Genomic DNA, 15,698 nt, shown 5'->3' on the forward strand with positions numbered 1-15,698 from the left:
TAATATCAGCCCTCCGAAAACCATAAAGGCAAGCAGGCATGCTTAACATGCAACACCCGGATCTCAGGGAAGCTGGGTTTTCCATTGTCAAGATAAGAGTGCACATGGGGCAGCTGTAAACCCATATATTGTCATTTTATCTTAGGTTATTTTCATATTTCAGAAAATTTTGGGAAACACACCATGGACAGATTGGCATTCTGATGGCACTAGAAAGGAAAGATTCAACTCTTCTACACATGGAATGTGAGGGTACAGGGTCCAAGAAAGAACACTTCCTTTTCCTCAGTGGTAGAAATCTGAATTTTATAGGCAATACACACAAATGTAAAATTGGTATTACTTCTGGATAACAATTCTAGGAAGTAAACATCTCATATTATGCTAAAGTGTACTTTATGAAACTTGGAGATGAACTGATGCCTGAAAGGATCAAAGCCAGGACTGGTGGGTCTTTGCTGATCATGTCAGCTTGGGGTATAGCCATTTATATCTCAAATTTAGGACATTAAAAGGCAAGTTTGCACAATATGGTTTGTTTGAAAAGAAACAGAACTAACAAGTAAGTGTTCGGGTTTAAGAACAGCATAGGATGACATTTACTTCAAGAAAAGTGTTATACTACTATTGTTTGTATAAAATGAAAGAACTCCAGACAGAAATTTAAAGGTGATAATTTGTAAGTGTAGCAGGTGCACGACTTTAGGACAGCCTTTGTTCTGAAGGGAAAGCAAACAGCTGGGAGGGAGAGAGGAGGGCCGAGAAGGGCAGGGTGAGCAGACTTTAAGAAGGGCAGGGAAGGGATGCCTGGTCGTCTGACATGGTGAGGGAATCTATAGACTCTACATCCCCCAGGGGATGAAGCCCATCAGTGTGCTCTTGGTGAGAGGACATGCTGGTCATGCAAGTATAGGAAGCAAGAAGGTGCAACCAACCACACGGTGCATCGTTGAGTCCTTATTCTCAGGCAAAGCTATCTTAAGATCACCATTTTGAAAAAAATAAATATTTTAAAGTTTCAGACATTTGCAAGAAGGCCAGTTTTGCCTTCTCCTATTTCAGAAAAGGGCTCTGGCCTTTACCAAGTTGAGAAATGGAATACTTTTGCTGACCTCACAAATTATGATATTGCAGCTCTAATTTTCACCCAGCTTGGTGGCTTGTCTAGGGAGCTAGGCTCTAGCTACATCAGCCAGAAGGAAGAAGTGCTTGAAAGTATACACAACAAGTCTGAAGGCTCAGTTAATAGTCACTGCCATGAGTGTGTTCTCTGACTTTATCTTAAAGCTTATTTTTATTATTAGGGGAATGAGATTCGCTTTTACAAAAAAGGCCATCAAGCAAAACCGTATATGTCCTTTTAAACAGAGAGTGCTTCATTGGAGTGGAGATCCACTTGAAATGATACCATTTTATAATTTATCCTCTAATGATACTGGGACCCAAAAGTTCCTTTACACTATTATCATCATTTAATCACCTTTAGCTTTAATCAGGCTTTTACTTTAATAATTTTTAGGTTATGAGTTGAGACACTTATATGCATTCATATTTTTGGTTGTGAGCCTAGCCTTTAACAGCTGAGCCATCTCTCTGGCCCTGCTTATATGTATTCGTAAAGAAGCAAAGATAAAGTCCCCGCAGAAACAGCAACAGTGACTATTAATTAAAGTCGGCCTTCCGGAATTCAGAATGAAAAGCAGTTAGAGGGTTGGCCTCTGAGGCTCTAGGTAGACCAGCAATATGACCTCACCTGGGAGCTTCAGAGACACTGAATTTCAGGTCCTCAATGATCAGTGGAACCAGACTAAGCATGGAAAGAGATCTCGGGAAAAAGACAAGGTACACTGGTCTCTGTCACTATCCCAACTGTTTGCTTCAAGGATCATCATATCATAATGACCCAAGAGTTGTAGAGCTCACTCCTGACTGAGTTTGGAAGAAAAAGCATACTATGAAATACAGAAACATAATTTCTTCTTTGTGATTTTCAATAATGAAGTGAATATGATATAGGCAGCTGACGACATCCACTATGTATTAGATGAATGAACAAGTGTATTGTTAAACTTTATTGAGAAGCACTGTTGTGCTCTGGGAGTGAGCAGCTGGAAAAGGGATGTGCTGGATGCAGAAATTAGACAACTGGGTCCAAATTAGGAAGCCAGAGACTAACTAACAAGTAGCTGAAAAGGGTTGGGGGGTTGCAGAACCAGAGGAGATTTTTTTATAGGCTTATTCAGAATTTCTTACCAGCTTTCTGAGAAAAAAATTAGTATATATGTTTTACATGTTTTACTCACTATAAACTAATGCATGCAACCAGATGTCACCCTTTTAAAATGAGATGTAACTCACGCAAAACTATGAGAGATAGTACATGTGCATCTGCATTTTCTCTTTCTATGTATAATCTCTGGTGTCTCCTTTTAAAAGTAGTAATATGACAAGAAGTCTGGTTCCTAAGAACTCTTTTTTTTTTTTTTTTTGAAAACTTAGTTTTTTACATCCATATGATATTTTCATTGTACAATTCATAGAATAGAGAAAATGTAGATATAACAATGTTTTACTAAATTCTATGGAGCAGAGAGTCACACACTACACATCAGTAAAACATGAAATACCTTTGCAGCTCTGATTAAATACTGAAGAATAGTTTTGGGAAGTTTAATGACAGACTTTGGCAAGGCTAAAATGGCTGATGCAAACTTCCCAATAGCTCTCTACAAAGAAGGACAAAGCAAGAGTAATTAGTAGAAAAAAACCCCAAAAGTTAACAACTTAAAATATGATGTCACATGAGTTCGTCTCTACAATTAACATCGAGGTTAAAACATGCCAATCATTGAAGCTAGAATAAAATGTGCTGGGTTTATAAGTTAGGAAAAAGAGCACACTCAGTCATAGCATGTAGTCCATAAACACAGTGAAGATGGTCCGTGTTCTCTTCTTTGTTGTACAATGAGTAGTGGTTAGCATAAAATGCATTGGCTAAAAAGTAAGGCTTTTAAGTCATTAGTATTTGGCAAGCACCCTCACTCATGCACACAAACATGTCCCCAAGCACACAGAAGAGCAATGGAGACAGCCAAGCAGCACCACACCAAAGAAACTCCACAAGTCATTTGGTTCAATGTCATCAGGAAGACCAGGTATGTGAGTTTGTCCATTTATGAAAGTCTGTCTGTCTAGGGAACAGTGCATGGCCTTACCATTGCCAATCATGAAATGTTGTGGACGCCTTTCTGTACATTCTATACTATGACAAATGTAACTGTTCCAACCTGTGGTCCATAGGTAGGAGAAAGAAACATGTGCACAGAATTTATGCCCTATGCTCTGACAAGGCTTCATCTTCAAGAAGGATGGATTGCATTCGGCCCCCACTAACACTGTGTTGGCTAGAGCTGAAATTAAGGCAGCAGGTACCTGAATAGAAAAAATTCAGCTGAAAAAGATCAGAACAGGGCTGAATGTTTAAAGGTATTATTTAAATAGATTCTGGCATCATTAGCAATACAAACGAAGCTAATTTCAAAATCCAATGTAACATTTAAATGATCATTTCAAAGAAGAGCATGTGCTTTACTACATAATCAACTCCTTCACACAGGGCAGGGCCGTGCATCCAAACAACCAGAACCAATGCTGAAGAAGCTGTCAACTTGTAAGAGAATTTTTTTGTTTAGGGCATCAAAAAATGCTTCAGTGTCAGGGATGAAGTGCTGGCCCACACCCTGTTCAAATGATGTGGTAAGTACGACATTCCTGAGAGGGAGCAGTGCTGTAGTTTGATTAGAAATGGACAATTTCAGATGTCCATCAGCAGACTCTGAGAGCTGTATCACAGGACTACAGAGAAGGTCATCTGTGTCTGTAAGCAAGACTTCTCAATTAAAAATACAATTGCAGCGATTCTAACTAGCCAAGGGCATCAGGCATCATTGTCCGCATCTCTCTAGTTACCTGAAATGCTGACTTCCGTGGGGGTTCTTCATCTTCCTTCTTAAGTTCTTCTTCTTCCTCTTCTTCACTATCCGTTTCAAATAAATAATAGTCTCCACTCCTGACCACTAAGCAAGACAAAATATTTGCTTACTTCTTGAAAGAGACATGAGAAGCCTGGGGGCTTATTCATGAAATGTCCCCCCTCAAGACACACAGATGGCCCTCAAGAGGCCCACAGCCAGAGATGTTAGCAGGAAAAAACAGATGAAAAGAACCCACTTCATCTAGTGCTATATGGTGCTGACATGGCTGGGTCTACAGAGCATGAGGCCTTGTCTGTGCCATTTATGAGGCTGGCCTCTATGGGGTTGACCTGGCAATTTCTTCCATCTTCACCGTTTTAGAGGACTTAATCCATTTGTCATGGAGAGGCCAAAATATTTGAAAAACCTCGTTCCACAATTCATCAGTTTTGGTCACTTAGACAGAGGCCAAAGTGAAGTGGAGTATTTGGCAGGGTGTGTCACAGACAAACCAACCAGGGCAACACAGGATGGAGATTGGTGCCACTAGTCTCCACTTCACTTTATACTGTGCAGACCTGGCTTCTCCACATGTGACACATGAGGCAACATAAGACAAGACATTTGAAAGAGTTAATAAAAACAAACAAAATAAAATAAACAACAACAACAACAGCAACAAATACATTGCCACAAGGAGGAAAAGGGTAGGCAACATCAAAAATGAAAACAACAATATCTATTCTGACTACTTCTACATAGCTATGGGACTGACTGCGGAACAGCAGCCTTGGTCCATAGGGTTTGGCTCTGTCATGCTTCTGGTCAATAAGCCATTCCTTGGGAGCATAATGAATACCAAGGAGAACTATAATGACCATCAGGGACAGAACACAAACAGTATGGCCTGCTTCTGCCTCATCTGACACTTGTCCTGCAAGAAAATATGTCTGTGTCAGGAATGCTAATAGAGAAATCAGAGATGTCTAGAGACTTAGAGACACTTAGAAAATTCAATCTTTGTATGTTTGAAAACATTTAAATTTAATAGAGAAAGAGACTCACTTCTGATGCTACAATAACTGTTCCATCAATGTGGGAAAGCATACACATGTTCTCTGACTGTATTTGGGATTTCAAACTGCGGAGGCATCTCAGGGGTGGTGAGATAATGTGATGTCTTAAATTATGATTTGGACTTATACCCCACAAGGTAACCAGTTGTGTGAATTTCACTAGCTATGGTTGCAGTTGAACAATTTTGTCTACAGTATCAGATGACTCCGAGCCTTCGTTCAGGAAGATGCGGAGTGAACAAATTGGGCCTTATATCCTTGAACAGAAGCACTGTGATTTGTTATTCATGTTTTGAAGAAAAAAAACCAGGCCTAGAGTATTGGGTCCAGGCCTGAGGGAATCAATGCAATTCAACAGAAGGCAGTAATAAGCAAGAACAAACCAAAGTCACAGCATCACATTTGACAGTGAGGAAGACCATGAAAGGAACGCCTTCACTGAAGCTGAGAGATATTGCAGGGAGGTCTTGTGGACTCTACATCACATGGTCATTTGGGACAAACACAGGGCATTCATTATAAGATGGAACATTTTACCCTCATTATAGGCACTGAGATCAATGATAGCTGAAGTTGTATTCAATCATACCTTCTATCACTTTTATTCATATAGGTGAGCCCAAATAATTTTTCATATCAAACATTGATTTTATCACTATAATATCACCATTTTATTATGTAAACAAGTGCAACTGGTACATTCAAAGAAATTGAATTTTTATAAGTATCTTAGTACTTCACAAAGCACTGTTGAAACAAAACTAGGAAAATCCTTTTCTTTAGTGTGTGCTGCTAATAATAATTTTAAAAGTTCTTCCATGTACATTAGTGAACATTGGAGATGCACATCTTTGTGCACATACACAAATCACAGATGTTTGTGTCACTGATAAATTACTTAGCATGAAACGAATCTTTAGAATCTCACCACTCACGTCCGCAGAAACTTGGCTCTTCAGGTATATATCAGTAAAACAAGGTTAGGTGCTAAGGTCGGATGGAACTGAATCAGACACACACTATCATTGGAAGGAAGGTATTATTGAACAGCAATAATGCAGTCCTGTGTGCGTGCATAGGCTTGGAACTAACAAATTTGTCACCACAGCTTACAATGGCATGTTGGCTTCTGACCAACAATATCAATAAGGATCACCATCAATTGACACTGTAACTGTATTTAAACTCAGCATCTCTTATAAGCTATTTGAAAATCCAGCCCTGTCATTTAATAGATCAGTCAGTGGCTTCTAATAACATTCTTCACAATCTAAAGATATGTTCTGGAGCAGCAACAACTAAAAACAGTCAAGGACACATCCTGTCCCCTTTTGTTCCTTTCAAACTTGGAAAAGAAAATATGTTATACAGTAGAAACTTAGCACCAAAGTCAGAACAGGATTCCAAACCATGTGTTACAGACAGCCCTGCATTATTGCACTGTAACATGTTGTAACAAAGCACACAGAGTTGAATACTAGAAGAATCTGATATAATGAGGGTGAAATGAATCAGAAAAATCTAAGGCTATTAACCATCACAGGGAGTTAAGTTGTCACCAATGTATACAGTGACTATCAAAGACCATATCCAATTCTTTTGAAATGATTTAGATGCCAGAATGGAGAAACCACCACAGCGACCACAGTGGGAATTTACCCCGCTGAAGAGCAAAATTCAATGTGAAGTGATTTCTGAAATGGATAGGTCACTCTAAACTTAGCAAAGGCCCTTTAAAAACAGGGAAGTAGGCACAGTTTACTTGTGACTTGATAGAATAGGCATTCAGTGCTATTCAGTGTTGTTACATTAACTAGTGTGCCAGTGAACCACAGAGGACCCACACTGGATTTCAACTTGGGCAGAAAATTAAATGCAGTTTGTTGTAACTCTCTCTCTCTGTCTCTCTCTCTCTGTCTCTCTCTCTCTCTTTTTCTTTCTCTCCTACTGTTGAAATTCACTAAGGGTTAAATCTAATTGAATCCAAAGATACTAAGCAAATTTCAAATGTCATGCCATTTAAATCAGCTGGAGTGAGAGAGGCCTATCGACTACAGGTCACTGTGACACTCATAACTCAGGATGGAAGCTGGGATTTACTTAGTTTTCTAAAGGTTTCCTACTGGCAGGGCTGTTCTCAGCCACGTGTCATTTTCCCTGTCTGATCAACTAGTTGTAATTATGGGCGTACAGTAGAAGACAAAAACAGCTAAAGATACTACACATTATTTTCAAAATAATAATTTTTCCCTCTTCCACCACATTAAAAAAATCCAGAAATACTACATTATAATGGGTCATTTCACTATAAAGCCATTGACCAAGGCTGACCTCTTTTTTTTTTTTAAAAAAAAAAAAACTAAGCATAATAAATATAGCCAATGATGTCTGTACCCACACATCCATTTTTATCATTAGGAAGGAGGCACATTGTAGTTTACGTGGCTAGCAGACTTCATTTTCCTGGTTTTGCTACTAGTTGGTCACATCTGAGGCTGTTCTGCATTCTGGGCCTAGGTGTTTGGGGTATTGATTGTTGAGGAATCATATTGAGGTTAGGAGGGGTTAAAGTACAAAGTAAATGCATTTTAGGTTATCCCTCATCTTTATATTGAACACACTCCAAAAACTCTTAGATGCAAATGAAATCAAAGCTCTGTTTAGACAGGGAGAGAGACTCATGAACAGCCAAACCAAGTGCCTTACAAAGGGTCACAGACACTTAGAACAGAGCAGCCATCCTTTGGAGTCCTGTGAGGAGACAAATTTATCCCTAAGAGCTTTAAACCACACAGTGGATAGGAAAAGAACTCTGGGCCACAGATTTAGATAACACACTCAGTTCTTTGCCTTCGGGGGTAATTCCCTCTATATCACAACTTTGGCTTTCTTTAGCCAGAATGCTAACTTCTCTGGCAGATTTGATACATGGGGCCTGGAGGCCCATTAGCACTGCTGTATTCTTACACTCTGGCCCCCTATCAAGTCACAAGGGTCAAACCATGCATGGGACACACAGGTCATGGGAGTCTGAATTCTGGTCAAGGATATAAGGGTTAGAATTGATGAGATTGGAAGAGGATCAAGAAAACCTACTGGAAGCATGATCAACCCAAGGCCGCCACCACTGCTTTTTTTTGCCCTTGGCTTTCTGTTTGTCTGCTTCTCCTAAAATGAAATATGTCCAGATATTAATTCTTAGGAAGGGAGCACACACGTTTTGAAAACCATGTTTAAAAAGAAAAACTCAATTGTCAAATCTAGGTAAATTGCAAAAACACATCAGAGGTCAGGAAAAGGAAGTCTACTAACTATACAAGTACTCATGTACTAACAGTCCACTGCAAAATGTTAACAGTACACTACATGTTCACTTTCTTCCTAGGATCCGAGGGCATACATAAGGAAATATTAAAAAAGAAGTATTTCTTTGTCAAACATGCATCATATACTGAATTTTTTTCAGTAAATTATCATGAAAGAATCATTGCCCATTTTAAAGAGTCACTTAGTGGTAAATAAGTCATTTAATGTACCAAGAACAAGAAATAGAACTTTTTCTTTTGATTACTTTAGTACATGATTGGAAGATAATTGTTGCTAATGAAGAGATTCTAGGAACTGGAAAGAGACCATGCATTATTTTTCTATTGCCTTAAGTAGGAAAGCATGCAGGCTCCTACAACAAGACTGTTAGAACTGTAACTGAATGAATCTATAACTAAATATAATACATTGTATGTGTCACAGTAAATTTCATTGGAATGAATAACAGCTGAAATTTGAACTATGAATATGCACAAGCGACATAAAATACACATGCATATTTAATTTTCATATCAAACTTATGGAAACCAAAAGCAGCAGACCTAAAACTTCTTACCCAAAGGAACAAGTGGAGCAAAAATCATGCCAATCTCTTTAGGAACATGTCTGAGCTAAACCAGACCGTGTTCTTGAAAGGTATCACATTAAAGAGTAGATGCTTGCAAAATTGTTCATTCACTAAATATGCAATAAGGAGACCAACATATCCATTCACCATGGGAGAGTGAAACACCATGAGACCATTCACAGAATGGAAACGAATGACATTTTACAGCCCTACCAACAGCATGCTCCTATCAGGTGTCAAAACACTCAAGCAGAGGAAAATGTGACATACTTTCATCATCTTCTTCTGAGAGTTTCTGGATGTCCTGGCCTTCCCCTGACTCCTGGGTCAAGCTCAGCATCCTCTCCTTACCCTTTTTGTACTTTTGTTGCCGGGCTTTGATGCGATCCATCCTATAAATAAGGCAGCGTTAATAACAAGAAGAGTGCAGGCACAGTTTTGCCAGGGTCACCACTGGGCTCACATTGTTGTCCAAATATCTGAATATATAGGCAAAGCCATCAGTTTACTTTGAAGTACTTAAGGGTTATGAGATCACACACACACACACACACACACACACACACACACACACACACACACACACACTATCCATGTAATATGACCAATAGTCATGATGCTAAGATTTAGTATGAAGTCCTTGATATCTGTTCTCATGTTGTATCAAAACCAGTCTGAACACAGCATATTATAACCAAAGGCTTTATATAATTTTTTATATTTCATTTATTCTATGTGAATTGGTGTTTTTTTCTCTGTGCATGTATGTATATGCCTCAAGTACATGTCTGGGGGATGCAGAGGCCATAAAATAGTTTTGGATTTATTGACGATAGAGTATAGAGGGGTGCTGGGAATTGATTCTAGGTCCTCTGGAAGATCAGCCAAAACTCTTAAGTGCTGAGCCATCTCTCCTACCCCAGCTTTGCATTCGTAACCAAATAAGAAGAGTCACAGGTCTCACTTATGGGAAGTAAGAGCTCATTTCAATGCGGCCCCATGTTTATTCTTCCCTAAGTATGAGCTAGAGGAATAACAACGGTTGTAGCACACTGCATGCACACTATAATTTGCATACACACCTTAGGTTTGTGTGCAAACAATCATGCCATGGAATAACATATACAAGGAAATACCCTTTAAGGGAAGAAAAGTAAGAACTGTGTTCACGATGGAATGAAGCTGCTCTTCCAAATTCAGGGGACTTTCCTGGAAGGGTGGGACAGGGCTTCCATTTTCTTGAAAAAGGTATCTAGGATTCAAACTCCATGGCTACTAGATTCTAAATGCTAACACTCAAAATATAGATGTGTGCCAGTCCTTAGAAGTTCTAGTCATTCTTTTCAATTGAAGTCTCAAATCTCCTGAGTCCTGTTAGCCTACCACTGTCCCATATGGGATGGTGTGGTAGGAAAAGCACTCTATCAAATTGGGAAGAGCTGCTCATATCAGGTTGCTTCTAGTTACAATGGATGGACCCTATGTGTCAGAGTTTGGGCATTTTCCTGAGCATGCATTATAATTGTAAAGGATGCTTCTGAAGCCAACTCCATATTTATTTCCTGGACTCAGAAAGGCAGTGAATCTACTCCTAGTACTTGGCTCTTAGTCAAGATTTTTTTTTTTCATTAGTCTATCAATCCTTATACCTGCTGTGTGCCCTGAATGACAGCAAATAGTTTTAGAGAACTTAAATGTCCAGCTAGGGACTCTAATGGGAGATGTAATTCTGAAAACATGTTTCTCCTATTGGTTAATGAATAAAGCTCTGTCGGCCAATAGGAAAGCAAGATATGAGGGAATAGGAGTCAAGGAGGATACTGGGAGATTTAGTAGGGAGAGTCTAGATGTAGAGTCTTGAGAGAGAAGAGGTCCAGACCCTCCCTCCGGTAAGATAGAACATGTGGAAACACTTAGATTAATAGAAATGGGTTAATATTTAAGACGGAGGTAGCCAATAAGAAATGCTAGTAACAGGCCAACAGCTTTATATCTAATACAGCACCTCTGTGTGTTATTTGGGGCTGATGAGGCTGTGGGACCAGGCTGGAAGGAAAACTACTAGTAATAAAATGGCTCCTACAATGTGAGTACTAAGAGCTTCCACTTTAATCTTAACAGAAGCTTAAGAAAGGATTTTAAAAAGAAAATAAAGAGACAAACAAGTATGCCTGATAGCAGCATTTTTCTTGGTTGGGCTCTGTTTTGCTAGAGACAAGCAGAGATTTGCACGGCCCCTTTAAGGGAGGTTTCCTGACTCGGCATAAGCAGCAAACCCTGCTAACAACTGAATGGTGTGTACAAGAGAAGGCAATGGCAGTGATCACATCTTCAAGCTGGCAGCATGCTGCTTAATGGCAGCATTGACCAAGATTACCACTCAGTGCTGGTGGTAAATGTACCCCAGCCATCTTGGAAAGATGGCAGCTAATGCAGCTGTGGCTTTCGTTTTAGCAATGTTGTTTAGCAGATAAAAGATAAAGATTTACAGTAAAGACAGATTCCGAAAAAGAAAAAAAACCTCTAATGCTTTACAGTGTGTTTTAAAATATACGTAGGCTTGGGAGAGAAAAAAAGATACAGGATAAAGTGGTTTAAAAAAGTAGAAAGAAAGAGAGTAGCTGGGTGTGATGGCATAGTCTTTAATTCCAGCACTCGGAAGGCAGAGGCAAGCAGATCTCTGTGATTTCAAAGCAAACCTGGTTGGTATGCAGAGTGAATTACAACAGGCAAAACTTACACTGAGAAACTCTGTCTCTAAAAACAAACAAACAAACAAAAAAACCAAAAAAAAAAAAAAACAAAAACAAAAATAGAAGTAGAAAAAATATAGTAATAAAAAAGCCACATGAAGATGAAAAGCATACAGAGAGTCTGGATACTGTATGCTAGTGTGTTGTTTTTGAATTGCTCAATTGCTAAGGAAGGAACAACAATTGCTACAATACACTTGATTATCAATGCTGCTGAATTAATCCAACTTATATAATTTAAAAATGCTTTGGCTTCAAAATTTAAGTCTGAGGACAGGCTACTGGGGAAAAGAATTTCTATTTTTATTTCCACAGAAAATAAAAAGCTGTGTATTCCTTCCAGACTAACATGGTTTGATCAAGCAAGACCCTTGAAGCAGTGTCCCAGGTGATCTAACATTCAAAACAGCTGGGACAAGGCAGCCTTGCAGACCACTACAGCCAGGATTTATGCATCTTCTTAGGATCCTTATGACAGTGACCCCTACCAGCAGGAAACAGTTTGGAAAGAATGACCCCCAAATTCTCAAATATTGTTTATAAATGTTTTTTTCTCATTTAAATGGGGTTGATTATAAGTGGTTAATGATCACAACCAATCTCTTTTTAAAGGTAAAAGGGGATTATGATATAGAAATTAATACTTTGTTTTAGAATGGATTTTCATTTATTGATAAAAATTTAAGGTCAATTTTGTGATACGTATATTTCTCCTCTTGTTTAGGTATTGTGTTTAGATTATAGTCACCTATAATAGTCAAAACATATAGTTATGTTAGTATTTCTAGATATACAAAGATATATTTGAGATGGATAAATATTCTTCAAACCTTTCAAAGTCCTACAGAATATGGCATTGAGGTTTAGGATTTTTCTTAACAGTGAGGCACATCTGTTCCTGGCAACACTACCTATGTCAGAAAGGAAGATGGACATTGAAGAAACTCGTTATGGAGTTTACTTCCAATATGGCAAGACTAGCCAGATACTGCTCTTGCTTAGACTGTTTGACTTTATGCTGTATAAACTGGACATGCAGGACCCACAGAAAAGTGACTGCTGAAATAAGATGGACAGTGCTACAGATTTCCTGCTTTATGGAAGAGTCTGCCCGACATTCTGCAGGACATAGAGAAAAGTGACTCATAAACTGCCAATACAGGTGGACAGTTTAAAGTTTCCTGCTTTGCTGAGAAGTCTGCCAGACACACTATGGCCTATAGGCTAAAGATGGAACATTACAGAAAAACTTTGGGTGACTGACCAGACAAATTGTCTCTGTCATTTCTAGAGTTTATATATTATCCTTCTGTGGTCTTTAAGGGAGTTGAAGACATAGTTATGCTTATAGTTTTCTTTAGTTATGATTAAAGATAAGTTAAATATAAGACTTTAGACTCACAAAAATAGAATAGGTGATGGAATATTTTCTTTAAATCTTGCTAAATGTTAATGGACTACATATTGTTAACTATAATTCTTATTTGACAACTGTTATGTTATATATTTTACTATGTTAGTTAAAACCCTTCTTTTTATTTTAAACAGAAAAGAGGAGATGATGGGAGATACCATTCTGTAAATATGTTTCTCTTATTGGTTAATAAGTAAAGCCCTGTTGGCCAGTAGGAAAGCAAGATAGGAGGGACTAGGAGACAAGGAGGATTCTGGGAGAAGTAGTAAGGAAAGATAAGAGATCCAGACTCTCCCTCCGGTAAGATAGACCACGAGGAAACACTTAGATGAACAGTAATTGGTTAATATTTAAGAAAGAGGTAGCCAATAAGAAACACTAGTAGCAGGCCAACAGCTTTATATCTAATACAGCGTCTCTATGTGTTATTTAGGGCTGATGCTGCTGTGGGACCAGGCTGGCGGGGAAAACTATTTGTAATAGGACTCTGAACAAAATATGTGAATATGTTGTATTTCCCTACTCTTTCCCAAGATGGTGGCCTCCTCACACAATCCTGCTAAACTGCTTTTATCTTCAGTATAGCAGCGTTAGTGTCTGGTCTTACAGAGCAATCAACACTCAAAACACAGGTGTGTACCAGTCCTTAGGAATCCCCTTCACTGTTAGAAAGGGATACAATTTTCAGGGGTCTGAAATTCCCAAGAGCCAAGAGAGGATATCCAGACAGAAGAATGTGCTTACTGTCTCTTTAGCTGATCCATGGACTTTTTCTCTTCCTCAATTCTTGCCTTTACAGCTTTCACAATTGTAGCCTGGAAAAGTTCGGCCCCTCTACAATAAAATTGGGAACACAGAACAAATCAGTATTCTTGTGGCTGTTCATCTTTTCCTGAAAATGATCATTAAAGATCAGAGGTCATGGCGTCCCTTCTCTGGAGCTCACAGAAGTTTCCTGGCTGAAGTCACCCAGTCCTTCTGGATGAGTGACTGAACAGGAAAGGAATAGCCCCTTGGGAGTTAGTGAGGTGTCTGTCACCCTGGGCAGCCAGTGTAGAGAAAATGCTTTGTTTCTCAAACACTAAATTACTTCAATTGTGTGTCACACAACACTTATCAAGTGACTTTCACTTCTAGTACAAAACCTAGCTTCAAGCTTCTAGATTTCTTAGACCAGTGGTTCTTTGCCTTCCTAATGCTGTGGCCCTTTAATCCAGTCCCTCACATTGTGGTGAACTCCAACTATAAAAGTATTTCATTTCTACTTCATAAATGAAATTTTGCAGGATAGTCTTAGGCAACCCCTGTGAAAACACATTCAAACCCTAAGGACCAAAAAACCACAGGTTGAGAACTGCCTTCTTAGGGGGATGTTGGCCATAAGGGAAGAAGTCACTCATTGTCTCACACCTCACACATACCCTTTCTACTGTCATTTTTTTTCTTTTAGAACAGGGAAAGGAGAAGAGTCTTCTTGCCAATGGCATGCCTTATGTGGGGTTTCTTCCTTGATTTCTTGCCCTGCCTGAGGAATGTACACATTTTTTGCATTTCTATTCCTACAAGCATTCTCTCCCCTTTCTTCCCCTCCATCTCTCTCTGCATGTGTGTGCTGCATGTACATATATGTGCAGATCCACCTGCCCATGTGGGTATATGTGTAGGCCAAAGGTTGATATTGATATTTTGATATTTTCCTTAATCACATTTCCACATTATTTATTTAATTATATGTGTTTGTGTGTAAGTTTGTGTGGGGGTGAATACAGGTATCTATGGAGGGCCAGAGGTGTCAGAGCCCTCCAGAGTTACAGTCACTTTTGAGTCAATTGGCATGGGTACTGGGAATTGAACTTGGGTCCTTTGTAAGAGCAGTATGTGCTCTTAACTCTCCAGACCCTTTCCATTATTATTATTATTATTATTATTATTATTATTATTATGATGATGATGATGATGATGATGATGATATGATGATGACAGGATCTCTCACTAATGTGAAACTTGTCATTTTGCCTAGATTGAATGGGCAGCAATTTATATGATTCTGCCTGTCTCCAACCTGCAGGGCCACATTAAAGGCACACAATGGCACACTTGCATTTTCAGATGGATGCTGTGGATCTGGAATCAGGCTTCCATGCTTTTGCAACATGCACAATACTTACTGGGCATCTCTCCAGACACAGGTATTCTGATTGCAAACAAACACACTAAAGCTCTGCTAGTCTGAGGAGTGAAGAAGGCGTTAGGTTCCCTCCATGTTTTCCTCTGTATACTCAGTCACCACTGTTCACGTGCAGCCATATAAAAGCCTTCCATGGTGATGCCACTGTAGCTGTTCCCCTAGCCCTCTTCTCTAATTCTGCTCATTCTTTAGATTGCTTCTTGAATTGAAGGCAGACTAACTCATGCCATGAAATTGCTCACACACCCTTGGCTCTCATGGCCACCCAAATGTTTCTTACATCACACCCACTAGTGTCTGAATATCTGTATCATGGTGAAATTCTTATGCACAAGTGACAATGTTGGGAAGTAGAGCCTTACAAAATGACTAACTTATGAATGGGATGAATGTCTTAG

The 15,698-nt window shown here is 39.0% G+C and overlaps 1 protein-coding gene across 1 annotated transcript in view; it reads right to left on the reverse strand.

The window, feature by feature from the left end:
* The window catches only part of Piezo2 (piezo type mechanosensitive ion channel component 2), a 330,402-nt gene that overhangs the window by 40,139 nt on the left and 274,565 nt on the right, over positions 1–15,698 (reverse strand). Inside the window, exons 30-34 of the mRNA XM_051201086.1 lie at positions 13,857–13,946; positions 9,216–9,337; positions 8,147–8,218; positions 3,970–4,076; positions 2,628–2,726 (exon numbers count right to left, since the gene is read on the reverse strand). Of these exons, the coding sequence (XP_051057043.1) occupies positions 2,628–2,726; positions 3,970–4,076; positions 8,147–8,218; positions 9,216–9,337; positions 13,857–13,946 (490 nt within the window). The remainder of the gene's footprint in view (positions 1–2,627; positions 2,727–3,969; positions 4,077–8,146; positions 8,219–9,215; positions 9,338–13,856; positions 13,947–15,698) is intronic.

Source organism: Phodopus roborovskii, unplaced genomic scaffold (assembly GCF_943737965.1).
Source record: "Phodopus roborovskii unplaced genomic scaffold, PHOROB, whole genome shotgun sequence".
In the NCBI taxonomy this organism is placed as follows: Eukaryota; Metazoa; Chordata; class Mammalia; order Rodentia; family Cricetidae; genus Phodopus; species Phodopus roborovskii.